Source organism: Argiope bruennichi, chromosome 1 (assembly GCF_947563725.1).
Source record: "Argiope bruennichi chromosome 1, qqArgBrue1.1, whole genome shotgun sequence".
Taxonomy (NCBI): Eukaryota; Metazoa; Arthropoda; class Arachnida; order Araneae; family Araneidae; genus Argiope; species Argiope bruennichi.
In genome coordinates, this window is record NC_079151.1 from 109,292,356 (window position 1) to 109,307,433 (window position 15,078).

At 30.1% G+C, this 15,078-nt stretch overlaps 1 protein-coding gene across 3 annotated transcripts in view; it reads right to left on the reverse strand.

Moving 5' to 3' along the window:
• Window positions 1–15,078, reverse strand: part of LOC129965809 (protein O-mannosyl-transferase Tmtc3-like) — an 87,505-nt gene that overhangs the window by 22,850 nt on the left and 49,577 nt on the right. For all 3 annotated transcript variants that reach the window (XR_008784240.1, XM_056080027.1, XM_056080015.1), the window contains exons 8-10: window positions 12,061–12,313; window positions 10,230–10,378; window positions 3,372–3,455 (exon numbers count right to left, since the gene is read on the reverse strand). Coding sequence is in view for 2 of the 3 variants with exons in the window: in XM_056080027.1 (XP_055936002.1) it covers window positions 3,372–3,455; window positions 10,230–10,378; window positions 12,061–12,313 (486 nt within the window). In the remaining variant the exon portion in view is untranslated. The remainder of the gene's footprint in view (window positions 1–3,371; window positions 3,456–10,229; window positions 10,379–12,060; window positions 12,314–15,078) is intronic.

The window sequence follows — 15,078 nt, forward strand, 5'->3', positions numbered from 1 at the left end:
ATTTTCAGATTAAAAAAAAATTTTTTAGAGCCCAGCAAATGAGCGTTTTCTGCTTCGTAGTGTATTGAAGAAAACCAAGGGTGCATTTTAGACATTTATTTTTCAAATCGATTGAAGTCAAAATTTGACAAAAATTACAAATTTAGTAAAAAGTTCATATATTAAATTTCATTCATTTAAATGGTTGCGTTTTTGAATGACTGTCTTCACATAAGTGCAAATGTACAAATAATCCCCAGATGATCAAATCGAGACGGATTTTATTCAAAATTTGATACAGAAATTGTTAAACCTATGTACCGACTTTTAATCCATCTAATCTTTTACGTTTTGTAGTTATATGTTCAATTTTAGAGATAATTTTCTAATGTACAGAGATTTTTCTAATTAATGTAAAAGCATTAAATCAGACAAACAATGACTTAAACAAAAGAAATTCGCTAAATAATCTATAATTATGATTATGTGTCAAATTTTGATTCCATTCGGTTGAAAGAAAAGCATACAAAATACATACTCTATTTACTGGTATTTGTGTATTAACCTTATGCCAGAGATTAATAGGCAGCACAAATACCAGATTCCCGCCAAAGATCGATCATTCATAATAATTGTTTGCTAGTTTGCATGCAGTTGATGATCAAATTGCTATGCTACAAAACTCACAACTGGAATTGCAGATTACGTAGAAGTCTGCAAATAATTTTAAAAAAAATGAGCACTCGTGCTTTCTGCCCTTGCCCAAGGGCCACAATTTACTAGCTTAGAGAGAGAGATAACACTTTATTAGAGTATGCGAAAAAGTTTTCGCTGATTATTGATTGTGATTTTACTGAAAAGTTAATGCTGCTGTATATACATTCAGTTTCCGTTTCGTAAAATTTGAAACGGGAAATTATTTTCTTTCCTACAATTATTGTAGATCATTAACTGAATTTGTTTGAAAATTTCATTAAGTTTCTCCAACCATTGTTTCTGCTTGGAAGCGGGTAAGAGGAATCCGCAAATTTCTCATGCGTTTCTGCTATTGCTGCAAAGCACGTAAGGTTTCGTCCTTTGCGTGATAACATAATGAAAGAATAGTCGAACCATTTCTGGTTGCGTTTGTCATTTATAATTATTGTGTTTTGCTTGTTCCAAATGACGGAGATAATAATGGAAAAATTGAACCCAGACTGTATTTCTTAATTTGTATTTCCAAAATTTTTGACTATTTTTTCAGAATATTTTCTAATTTCCATTTTATAAAATTTTTGAATGGAAGTTGTTTGATTCCAATATTTTAAATCCGAATTCAATTTTTTTATAGTTTAGTAAATTTTCTATTAACGTACTATTAAATATCTATACTAAATATATATTAAATAATATACTATAATTACTAAAAAAATTAGGAGTTATTTCGGTTAATTCAAAGTCAAAACTAAAAAAGTGTAAAACAAAAAAATGTTTTCATTTCTGATTTGTTTTTGTTAGGTAACATATATGAGCATTATATCCTAAATTAAAATTAGCGTTTTAAAACCCTTAATTCATTCAAAAATATTGCTGTTATGAAATGTATCTAATCTAAAAATCTATATATATAAACTCTTATGTGGGCGCAAAATCAGGCCGAATTTGTTAATCGGCGTTTGGCAACCCTTCGACCTCCTCCGGGAACATCAACACGCGGTTTCATAATATTTCAAGCTAACGCTATTTTTGCATCGGTTTGAAAAATTTTTAAACAAAAAATTAATGGTAAAAAAGGGATAAAATTTTATACGATGAGTTTAAGTCGTGCCGCATCGATTTTAAATCGGAATTTTCGAAAAAAAGAAGACAGGTGGAATGAAAATGTTCAAGAATCGTTCATAAGAAGATCGGGTCCTAATGAACGAGATAGGATTAAATGTTTATGTATAGTTTATGCGAAGTTTCCGAACTACAAGAGCATTTGTGGGACTATGTCAGGATTCTATTCTTTTTGCCAGGCACGTTACTGGAAAAAAGAAGTAAATCAAATGGCAAATACATGAAATGTTGTCATGATAAAAAAAAAATCGTTTTGGAACATCTGTTGAATCCACTGGAAATATTGAAAGACTTGCTGATCAGTGATTCAATCGAAGGAAGAAACTATCGGAAGCGTATAAGAGAATATAATTCTGCTTTAGCTTTTGCTTCCATAGGAGCTCAAATTAAATCTCCTCCTGGAACAGGGTCATATTGCTACAGGATTCATGTTCAGATATACCACATGGTTTCTTCTTTATACGGTGGTCATAACAAACCAGGTTATGGTCAGTTGTATGTGTTTAATACCAGTGAAGCCACTGAAAAACACATGGAGAAAAATGAAGGATATTTGTTCTCTGTCATGGAAAAATTGGATTCTATGTTGAGAACAATCAATCTGTTCATCGATTGTTATCTGCAAATGCATCGTATAATTGAAAGATATCCTGCTACAAATATCAGGATGGTTTTCATGGAGATGGAATGGACTGAATTTGAATATAGCTGTTTTCAGACAATTTATTTTTTTGTAAATATCAAATTCTTATTCTGTTTCTGTAGTGCAGCTTCCAAATCTGAACAATTGTGAGGAAAGCACAATTTTTTTAAAAATTTGTTTCTTTGGTAGATGTATATAGTTATTTAAATAAAAGGTTATTTGTGTTTATAAATAACTTTGATGCAGGTGATTTTTGCGAGTATACTTTTTGCTTTACAATTTTTATTTATTTCATTGTTTTATCATATTTTGGAATAAATTGCATCTGAATATATCTGTTGCCAGACTAAAGTGGTTTAGTAGATGGCGAACGAACGAAGCGAACTTGGATCGCGATGAACTGCATTAGCAGTTCCTGGGGGTTGACTAGCATAAGCGAGCAGGGGGCAGAGCCCCCAAGTATTTAAAAATTTCTAGCACTTTTCAAGCTTTAAACACTTTTATTTTGAATTTTGCTATTTATTTTATTTTATTATTGTTTCATTTAAAATAATTTTTTTATTATAACTACTTACATATTTTTTAAAACTATTTTTTAAATTATCTAAATTTTTCATTACCATTATCTTTATCTTTTTCATAGACGATGAAAATGTCAAAATCATGAAGATTGGTAAAACATAAAATATATTTTTCATTCATTTTTTGGTTTAAAAATTTACATTTATTTCATAACTAGCTGTACCCAATTTTCTTAATTAAAATCCGAGGATTAATTGAAGATTTATTTTTAGTTTCATTGACTTTGAATCAATCAAGTTGCACTGTAAAAAATTTGAAATGTTAGTGATCTTTAGGAACAGTTTTCAAAATTGTAAATATACAACGCATGCATTGTAATGATGTAAATACTTCGATGAATAATTCTTACCAATCAGCATTTCGAACCACAATTTTGCAAGCTCCGGCGAGCACAACAACAATAATTCCAAGGACAGCCCAGTTTCTGAAAGTTCTACAATGAAATAAAAACAATTTTTAATTAAAAAGTGTGTATTAATGTTTTTCAACTTTTAAATGGTTCACTTCCGTTCTTAAGCAAACAAAGAGATTTAATCCCTTGACATACGAATTGATGTAACTTCCCAATTAGATAACACGTCCTATTTTGGGCATTTATTGTTTTTTTTTATTCTTATAATAACATAAGGTGTATTTAAAATATTGAAACATTTCTAAGTGACTTTTGTATTTTTCTACACTTAATTCTTCCGCTTAATTATAGACTTAAAACTAAAAATTCAATAACACGATGCTCATATCAGACACGTCATTCTATGCGAAGGGGTTAATTTATGAATGCTCAAACAAACTTATTTATATGATGAGCCAAATTATAAAAAGTAAGAGCATTATAAAAATTTTGATTTCATTTACTCTTCAGAAAATTTTCTGTGAAAATGGTAAGATAGTCATAATTATCGAATTCACAAAAATCGGGGATAGTATTCGATAATTGCAATGTTCATAACGATTATGTCTGTAGTTAATGCAGACATTTTATACCTGCATGTTATTCATAAAACGGGCTATAAAGATTTTAATATGGAATGAATTATATATCTTTTGATAAGACATGACGTCACGGATCAACGCAAGACAACTGGCAGTTAGATATCATGCAATTATGTTTGTCAATACTTGTAAAATCAAGTGAATTGATTTCGCTAAAATTCAATCAGAACTTTTTCAAGCTCGTATTCTCTGATAGTCTGTTTTTACGAGTTGGCGGCTGTGAAGAATTGCGTGATGTCAGACAAGTCTACTTTGATAAATTAAAGGTGTAAGTGTTGGAAGATATGGCTCATTTCGTTCCTCATGACACGCGATTTAAGATACATTAAAAATGACAAGTAGGGAAAAAATGCGAATATTCCACACAAACGTATTTCTTATAAACGTATATTTCTCTATAACCCATTCTGTATTTCCTTTTTGCACTCATCTGTCTGAAATCGAAGATCGGCCACTAATATCGTCAGAATAAAGCTTCCAGCAAGCACAGTTCCGTTTAATTCATTCATATATGGCCGATTCATTCATATATGGCTTTCATTTATTCATATTGAGGCCGATTTTGTTTACTTAGTTTTTAATGTGCTTGAAATCTACACATTTGCCCAACTTAATGTTCTTGATGGCCATACAGCATTTTAATATTTTCAGATTCTTTTTAAAGTTTCTTAATGTTTACTGCTAAGTATCATCTAGTAGTGAACATGAGAAAATTTTTTACAAGATTCTAAATTAATTAAAATGATAAATTAAGAAATATATCTTCGTATAAGAATATGAAGATAATCTATAGATAGTATAAAATGAAGTCTCCTGAAAGCGTCTGCATGTTTGAACTCGAAAAACTGGAGAAATATTTATCTGATATTGGAGACATTTGTATCATTTTGAAAGGCATTTATTAAGGGGAGGTTTTAGTATATTAAGTCATATCAAAGTTAAAAAAGAAGTTTTATAATTGCGATTTTAATTATTTTCCTACGCTATTCGCGCATGTGAGGAAACTTCAAACTGCGCATGCACAAATAGCAAGAGCTGTGGTATGCATATGCGATACATTTCTTTGTTTATGTCTGGTTTTAAACAGCGATTCAAAACTCATTATGCCCGCCACAAAAGAAAATATGCATACCAGCCTTGGCCAGAGGATATTAAATGACGAAACGCTTCGTTTGATACGCGTTAATGAAAATGTAGAGGAAAGAAACGTTCGGTTAGCGACTATTAGAAAAAGAATGTCCACACTTAGGAAAGGAGAGTCTTCTTTTGAGCGAAGTAACTGTCTCTCTTTAAATCGCACTGCAAATGAATTGCAGAGACAGAATGAATCTCATGAGGAGTGAAGTGATCGCCTATCTGCTGACAGAGAAAGACATTTAAATTTGAGACAGAGGAAAAGAAGTGAAAGAACAAACGTTCCTGATATTTAGTCCGAAAAGGAGTACTCCGCCCTGAATTACAATCAATGTGTGGATTACAGAAATGACGTTTTGGTTTCAATAGGGATAATTTTTATAGTCTGACCATATTGTTCAGCTTTAAAATGGAAAGATGAATCAAAAGGCATGTGTTGTTTACCAGAGAAAATTAAATTAGAAGAAATCCCCCCCCCCCGCCTGAACCATTACATTCATTTCTTATTAATGAACATCATCTTTACTCGATATCCCAGACCAAGTTTATTATTCAATGAACACAGTTGTGGATAGTGAAGAAGTTGTTCATTATCCAATTGAATTTTTAAATTCTCTTAAATCTATCTGATCTTTCTCCACACAGATTAAACATAAAAGTTAGTGCTGCTATTGACTAAACTTTGATATACAGTCATTTGGCTCCTTGCAAGGGTTGCAATTTTTCGGTGGCGTTTTGTTTGGGGTTACATTGCCACAATTCGTTTTTTGGAAATCGCCATTTTTTTAATTTTTTTTTTAGTTTATCGGAACCTTACGATTGGAAATGCTATTGCTTCGTTCGCGCCACATTCGACTATCTCGTTAGAATTTGGCGATAAACTATTTTTTTTTGGCAAAAATGATTGTATATCAAGGTTATTCCCTCGTCCATGAGAAAACATTCTTAACTCTCTTCGCTTAAGTCAATTCCAGCAGTGTAAAACGTTTGTCCTTGGGCTTTATTTATTGTCATGTTGAAACAGAATCTAACTGGGAACTGAACACGTTTAAAGGAAAACGGTAAAAATATTGGAATGAGAGAAATCTTTGATATTAAAGCTGATTCTACTGCACCAGAGCAAGTTAAAAGTACTGTCTCAAGGAAAAACTGCGATATACAATCATTTTCGTCAACAAAAAAAAAAGTTTATCGCCAAATTTTAGCGAAATGGGCGAATGTGGCGCGAACAGCAGCAATAGCGTTTCCAATCGTAAAGTTCCGATGAATGCTGCAGCATATTAACAGAAATATAGAAAAAAATCAACAAATGCTGTAAATTGGAATGCACGCAATAAAAGTTTAATCGAAAACAATGTAAGTAAGTAGAATATGCACAGAAAAAAAAATCGAGAGAAACGATCAGAAAAGATCGAAATAAAGTAAACAAACAGTAGTAAAAAAAAATTGTTGCATTGTAACCTCAAACAAAGTGCTACCAAAAAATTGCCAACCTCGTAAGGCGCCAAATGATATATATCAAAGTTTAGCTTGGACAGCTTTATGTGGCCCTTTCCAGAGTTATATTCAAAAAATAATCTTTTCGATATAACTCTTATCAGAAATATAAATCGCATCAGAAAGAACAAAGAGCAAAAAGTTTCGAAATTAATCTATAATAAGTGATTAATTTTTTCAAGCCAAAAAAATCCACTAAATTCTACAAACGCATGTGCAGTAAGAAAAAAATACAATACAGTGACATGCTGTTGTTCCCGTCGGAACCTATAGGCCTTCTTATACCGAGTGTAGACCCGGCATGAAGTTTAAAGCTAATTTTTCCTCTTGGATGCTATGGCATGGGCAACGCTGTGCGGGTACTGCTAGTTATTAATAAAATGACAAAAAATAAAACACTCTTTTAATAATTATTAAAAATAAAACATAATTTTTCGATAAAAAATCCGGTTGTAAAGATAATGAAAAGAGTGAACTGCCGTAAACAACGCTATAATTACAAGGAATAAAAGAGAAAAAAAATCCTAAATGTTCAATAAAAATTACAGTGAATTATAAATATGATTGAAATTCCAATTCCTTTAGGTCATTTCTAATTATGCTTTGGACTTTTACAGTTTATGCTTTTACCTACACTATTGTATTGAATGCGTTGTCGATTGTTCGAATTATTTTCTGTCACGCCATGAATATTGTATTGATTTACACAATTCAAGTCTAGGACATCCATTTTCATCACGTTGCCTTTTCTTGAATTATATACATTTTCTTGTATTCACAAAAAGGCATACGTTTTAGCCTGGTCAGAAGTTAATTCGAGAGATACAATATCTTCAAAACGAAATACCTTTGATATATTCAACTTGAAAACGTAATACCTTTCCAAACTTTTTACTGTTGATTGCCTAGTTCAATTTCAGTTTACCATTAAAAATTAATTTGAAGTTAATCATAATCTAATTGTTTTTTTATCCTGCATAAAGCGACAGATGTTGAAGCGACAATGAAGCAACAGATGACGACATCAAGAAGACTCAACTTGCAGCAGATGTTTTCTTATGCAATATGAAAATAGAAAAAAATCATTAAAATGTTGATAAAGTTAAAAAAATTGAAATCTGCTATAGGAATGATATCACGTTAGAACAATATTATTTTTAAGTCATTATTTGTCTTAATTAATTTAAGTCATTAACCAATTTAAATCGATTTGAAATAGTTGCGTGACTATACATGTTTGATATTTTGAAAAACGATGGCTTTTTTTTCATCTCAAAATCGGTCGAGCTCTAAAATTTTCTCTCGGGACCAGACTTTTTTTTATGAAAATCTGGTTTAAATTGGCTCGGAATGACCACTGACTATTATAGTTCGCACTCGTTAATTTATAGAAAAGCGTTTTTTTTTTTTATTTTAAATTTTTTGAGCTTCAAATCTTTTTTTGCCAGCTAGAAAAATTGAAAATGAAAGTTTTGAAAAATCATATTATATATACCTTTCGATACATCGTTTCGCTGTTTCGCGTTGATTCCCGTTTTCTTCTTTGTGCTTCTTCGGGTGACATCTTCTTACAAACCATGCCCTTTCTTTTCTGGCCGCGTATTTTGAGGCTTCAAAACACCCAAACCAAAACAACATCGTGTGTTCTCACATGATAATATATACTTTTTTTTTTTATCAAAATGTAATTCCAGAATATTTTTCTGCAATTTGTGACTATCTACCAGCAAAATAAGATCAAAGTTGAAATGATGGTCGTTAGATTTAGTATCTGTAGTCGTATTCGCATGGCATGGAATTCGTAATGATACTCGAACTACTATACTTCAGACCGGATCGTTCCTATTACCTAAGCCAATATCCTTGGTTACTGTGAAGAGATAGCGAGGCAGACCACCCTCATGTTTAAATCATGATCTTCCACTTGTTTCGAGGGTATTTTCCTTTCGCTCCACGAATTCCGATGACTTCCTTTTCTTTTCATAAAAGCCACCCAACAAAGGATTCTGTCAAAGAGTTTCTTTCTGAGGAGATCAACATCAACAAAACGTGAAAGGGCCGACACAGCACTCACGAACAAAGGCAGAATAAAGTTCTTTATTTTTTTCACAAAGAGAAAAAAAAAGAAGTAATAAATTGTGAAATGTAAGAACTGATCTTCTAAACTACAGATCATTTCTGTAGTGTATTTTGCTATTTCAAACAGTTCTTTTTAGTTTGGGATTTGTTTTTTATCCATAGATAGTGAATGTATTAAAGATGTTTAGTTTTTAACCTTTCTTCTCGTGAAGGTCATGGATATTCTACAAATGGAGGACGTCAAGTATTAATTTCATTATATTAATAAATTATTATTTTTATGTTATATATGTTATGCTAAATGTGATAAACTAGTGACTATGTATAATTACCGGTAATTACACACACACACAATATGACAATATTAATAAGTTTTAATGACTATATATTAATAAATAAATTAATATTAATAAATATATATCCAGAATAAATAAATAACTATCATATAAAACTTTTAAATCATTAGATGGAGATAAGATTTTTGAGCTATAGTAATCTACTGCTGCTAGATAATTATGATAGGAGAATAACAAATTCATATATAGACTGCCAAACACTAGATATTCTATAATATATATTTAATGAAATCATACAAAAGGATTCTTTTCATTTTGTCAGATTTTTGAGCAATTGGTAACTAATTAATTTCATATGCATCCCTCCATCCATCCACGTTGATGAATGAAAATCTTTATGACAGAAAATACCCTAAAGGCTACCATCGGTTGAAGAGCTCTTTGTAAAATATGACATCAGCATTCATAATTTACACCTAACAATCTTTCTATGAAGATCTATGGTCAATACTGAAGGAATTTGTACTGAAAAGCCATTTTTTCTTCACTAATTGTTTCTAACTTTTACAGAAAACCTCATAGGGAGAGAGAAAAGAAGTAAGAGAAAAAAAAATCAGTGGCAAGGAATAAATTAATAATGATGTTGCAAGATAAAAAGTAAAATGCATTAATTGTTTTTAATAATTTATCTATATTTTTGAACGATAAATTGGTTAACATTTTGAATAAATAACAACATATAGTTATAATATTTATACATTTTTCTCTATATAATGAATCTAATATAATGTAAATCTATTAGGATAATATCTGCCTAAATTTGTAGAGTAAATTAAGAAGTTTTGAGTAAAAACAACAACAAAAAAAAACCTATATAATTTAGTAAGAACGGATACCATCTTTTTGAACTCAAATCCATTTAAACTCTGCTACTTACACAAGATCGTAAGAAGAAGGGTAAATGGCTTCAAGGGCATTTACACCCCTCCCTCTAGACGCTACATCACTGCTGTCTATACCATTTTTTATATGATAAAGTCAAGCCTCATATATCTTCGGGGAAAAAAAAAATCCGAAAAAGCAAATTCCTTTTAGAAGGCCTTTTCTAGAAAAACCAGGAAAAATAAATTATGTTCGCAGAATAACTAGTGGAGATGGATCGTTTGCTACAATAACACAAGGATTCGAAAATCTAACCAGGGGCTTACTTGTTTTCGAAAAGCAAACTCCAGCCCCGGGCGACGAGAATGCAAAACCCCATACTGGGGATGTAAAGAACGCGTTCTGCCACGACGAAGCCCACGGGGAACAACAGGTTGCTCGAAGGTAGGAAAGGAATAACGACCAATGAAATACCCTGGAAAGAAACGAAGGGAAATAAGACAGCTGCTACATTAATTTTCATAAATTGTTCTTTTAAGTATAGTGAAATAGAGTAAGGTAGTGCGTGTTGTTTAATATTAAATGAATGTCTATAGTAAATAATACACATTCTCGTGAATGTTTTGTGCTGTTGTGGGTTGTTGAAGACTTTCAAACCAGATTATCGAAAGCCAGATTTGTAGCTGTGCGTTTTGAAGTATAATAGATTTCCCCAAAATGATTTTTCAGTATTTGAAGCAATGCTCTGAAATTTTTATTACATTCTGCAATACTGCAAAAATTGACAAAAGTGAATTGATAAGCATTTGGTGAACAGATGTGAAATTTATAAATCTTATTAATCTTAATTTAGATATACGATGTTTTAGTTATATATGTGTGTATAATCAGCATCTCTTCCTAATTGATTGAGCCAAATTCAACCAAATATTGGACATTTATTTAAGGCAAGAAAAAGAATACTGTTAACTTTCAAATGTAAAAATTAATTAATTCAATTAATAAGAAATGAATCAACATTTTGATGTTTTCCGCAGTAACTTGAGAGCCAATTTTTACAAAATAAATTTTAACTCAGTGATATCAACTTCATACACATGCAATATTTCTTTCAGTTATTTTATTATTTTTTTCAACATTTAATAACAACTGAATAATAATAATTTAAGATTTAATAACAAGATTAATAATAATTGAATAGATCTAGATCATTTAAAATTGATTAAAAGAACTGCCGATAAATTTCTTCATCTAATTTAATAGATATTTTCATGTTTATTAGAAAACTTTTTATTCGATAAAAGGATTTTGTGTTTTATAAAATTTTATATGAAAATGATTTCTATATTAAAAATATTGAAACATGAAAAGCTTTATAATTCCATGTAATGCTGAGTATATCAGCTTGTGTATTATAAAATTTTGTCGATGGAATTGTGTTGCACTTAAATGACTCAATAGGGAAAATAAGAAGAATGTCATAATAATAATGTCTAAAACAATGTAATCGTTGAATGTTCTAAAATAATGATATTCAAAGTTTTATAACTCGGTCAGAAGATTTCAAAAGACTGAAACGTAAGACTGTCAAGATATTTTTACTGAATATGTTTCAAAAAATCAAAAGGCTGTATAAAATTTAGACTTCATAATTGTTTCCAGAAGTATATTTATTGATTGAAATAAAATGAATATTAAAATAAAATATTTACCGCATTTAAATCTTTTTGAAGATTAAACTGAATTTTATAATGTATCAGAAAACTTTTTATTGAATAATTCTTGGAATTACTACATAAATTATAAAAACAATTTATTCTGTGGTCCATTTAAGATAACAATGCTGAAGGATTCGATTTTCTGTAGTCATATTAAAATATATACATATATGCTTGGTTCCAGCAAAAAAGTTTTCGTTTTTATTGAAGTTTTATCTCTTCCATTTCAAATTCAAATCTTAGCAGAGTTGACAAAAAATTGGATATATATATATATAGTACAATGTACTGAATATTTCAAGGATTTTATAATAGTATGAATTATAAGACTATCAAAATTTGAAGCTTAAAAATATTTTGCTGAAGAAACTATTAAAATCCCAAGGTGCAAAAGTATTTATTTATTATTATTATATAAATAAATAAAATTACATCTTACCATCAAAAGTGTCATTTTCGTTTCGTCATCTGATCTCAGAAGAGCTTTCAGAATATAAAATACTGTTATGTATACTGCGATGGTGGCGACATTCCGGATATCCCCCAAACTATCCACTAGCGGGATGGTGGACATTGTCCAGTCGCAACAAAGATATTGGGGAAAGAGGAGAAGCCAGGCATTTACAGCCAATAGATAATTGTATGTCAAGTGGCGGATGGGGAATTTGGAGACTGATGCAGGATTGTCGAACCTAAAAGAAAAGCAAAAGTGACGGGAAAATATAATCATAATATCACATTTGTAAAATACTGGTTGGCCATAAAATAATTTTCTTGCTTGGAGGCACTTGTAGTTAAATGTAATAAATGTAATGAAACTAAGTTTCATGTGCAGACCAATGAAAGCATGAAATGAAGAATCCTACAAAAATATTTAGTAACGATAGTCAACAAACATATTAGATATTTCGGCGTTTTTGGCGCGAAAACGATTCAATTATTCAAATAAAGGCATAGAAAATGGATTATGCAAAATTTCATTAATGCTCAAGAGATAAAAAACATATAGAACATGTATAAATAGTCTCCAGTATAAAACACAATTTTTTTTAAAAATCAGCATTAGGCTCTTAACGACCACATGTCATGTTTTCAATGTGCTGCCTTCCCTGTTCTCAAGCATCTACGATATTTGGTACTAAGATTTTTTTGTAAGGAATCCGTTTCGCAGTCTTCCACAATTTTCATAACAAAAGTTTATATCATTCCCTTCCATTTATTAGTTTTAGCTGGGGATACATCTCAATATTATGGTCACTCTGTATATGACTTGAAGAGCAAAAATATAATTACGGAAAGAAGAATGTTTAAGACAGAAATAATTAAAATCGTACAAAATTATGAGGCTTTATTTTCCAATACTGTTTTCGTCTGAGTCCATTGCATCATTTGTTATTATCTGGGCCCACAATTTTTACATCACGCAAATTGCAGAAAGAATGACCTCCCTAAAAACATTTTCATGATAAAAAAATCACTATTTATTTTATCGTCTGCGTTTTTATAACATTATTTCGCCACTTTTTTTAAAACAAATTTACAATTTTATAAAATTATATCAAAAATTTGAAAAAGAATCATTTATTGAGGTATTATTGTCTGAGATTGGGTAATATTATCTTGCTGTCGTTTCTAAATCAAGTTCATTTATGCATAAAAATTAATCCTTTAACAGCCCTGATCCGCTGTTAGGGATTTTCGAAATTTATGTACACCACTTGGTGACAAAAATATATTTCGTACATGACAGTTTGATTTCGTTCTCTCTCTCTCTATATATATATATATCAGTCAATATTGTAAGTAACAGAAAGTTTGTTTTCTTTATTTCATTTCTTTAATACAACCAAACAAATTTGAAATTCGTCTGTAAGTTGAACGGAACAGAATTGTCATATTTGAAGCATGATATTTTTGGTTTGGTATTTATATCATAATGAAATATCATACGTAAATATTTAATTAAGAAGTTATAATAACGATTTGTTACTTCAATTTTTTTGCATTTTTATTGAAACGATTTCATTAATCATTTTATAAAGATAACCTTTTTTTAAGAAATATGAAATATTTTCAAAACAAAACATAATTTGAATATATCTGTACTGTTATACAATTTTTTTTGTACATTTATATATTTTGTGCAAATACTCAGCTAAAACTTTAAAAAAATGGCTGTTAAGGAGTTAAAATAAAACACATGAAACACTTTCATTAAATTTGAAACTAAAAATTGCAATGAAGTTATGAAAATTAACTATTGCTGAAACGAGAATTAGAGTTTTTTTAATTAAAGATTATGCGAGAAAACTACTCGTAAAATGACTCTGAGCATTTTAATATCAAATGAATTCTAGAAATCTTCTGTATCTGCCCTTGTGCAATACATTTTGAAAAATATCTTAAATTTAAAGAAAAAAAATGGCCTGGAATTAAAATTGATATTCCTGAAAAATTAATTTTTTAATTTTTCAGTAGTGCAAAATAACTTTAAATAACTTTTAAGAAATTAAAAATTCAATGAATTTTTGATATTCTTTTCTTAGTGAGTACCTATTGTCCAAGAAGTTACAAGAGACGAAATCTAGATTTTATTGTACGACCTATAAAGCGCTTTGAAGAATTTTTGCATCACAATTAATAAAAAAAGTTAATTATTAAAAATTAGAAAATTACTTAAAAAATTACCAACAAACACAAAAGACTCAAGAGATACACATTTTTCATAGCACAGACTTGTTATTTTCTAGTATACGTAGTATAAACATAGTAATCGTCAAAAAATTCGAACTCGAAATTTTGACGAATCTCCACGTTTTAGACCACCCCGAGTCCGAAAAACACACTTTTGGAAAATGTCCATCTGTCTGTCTGTGACAAAGATAATTCAAAAACTATTTGAGGTTGAAATTTAATATACGGTCTTTACACCAAATTCTGATTTCTATCAAATTTTGAGTAAAATCGACATAGAACAAATTGTCTTTCTGCAGTTCGAATATAAGTTAACACGATAATTACAAAAAGAAGAGAGCTAGATAGATAAAATTCTGCACACAGATTTAACATCCATAGTGTAGACATCTGTCAAATTTTGAGCCAAATTCAACAACGCGTTGACTGCCTGTCGGTCTGCACTTTCAGAAACATGTAAACTCGATAACTCAAAAACACAATGACTTAAAAATATCGAATTTAGAATGAGATTTTGTAACTAGTGAAGTTCTATGTCAAATCTTTGTTTCAATTTGTGTCTAATACACAAATTCGATTTTTGGATACTATTAACGCCAAGGATGACACGATAGATTAAGTAAAATTACTACATTCAAGCCAAAATATAATATTTTGTAACTATTGTACGCCAAAGACATGCAAGGCATGTTCGGGCATGGCAAGTTTATTAGAGAGTATGCGAGAAAGTTTTAAGGAGACCGCTCCCGGTGTAAATCATCAT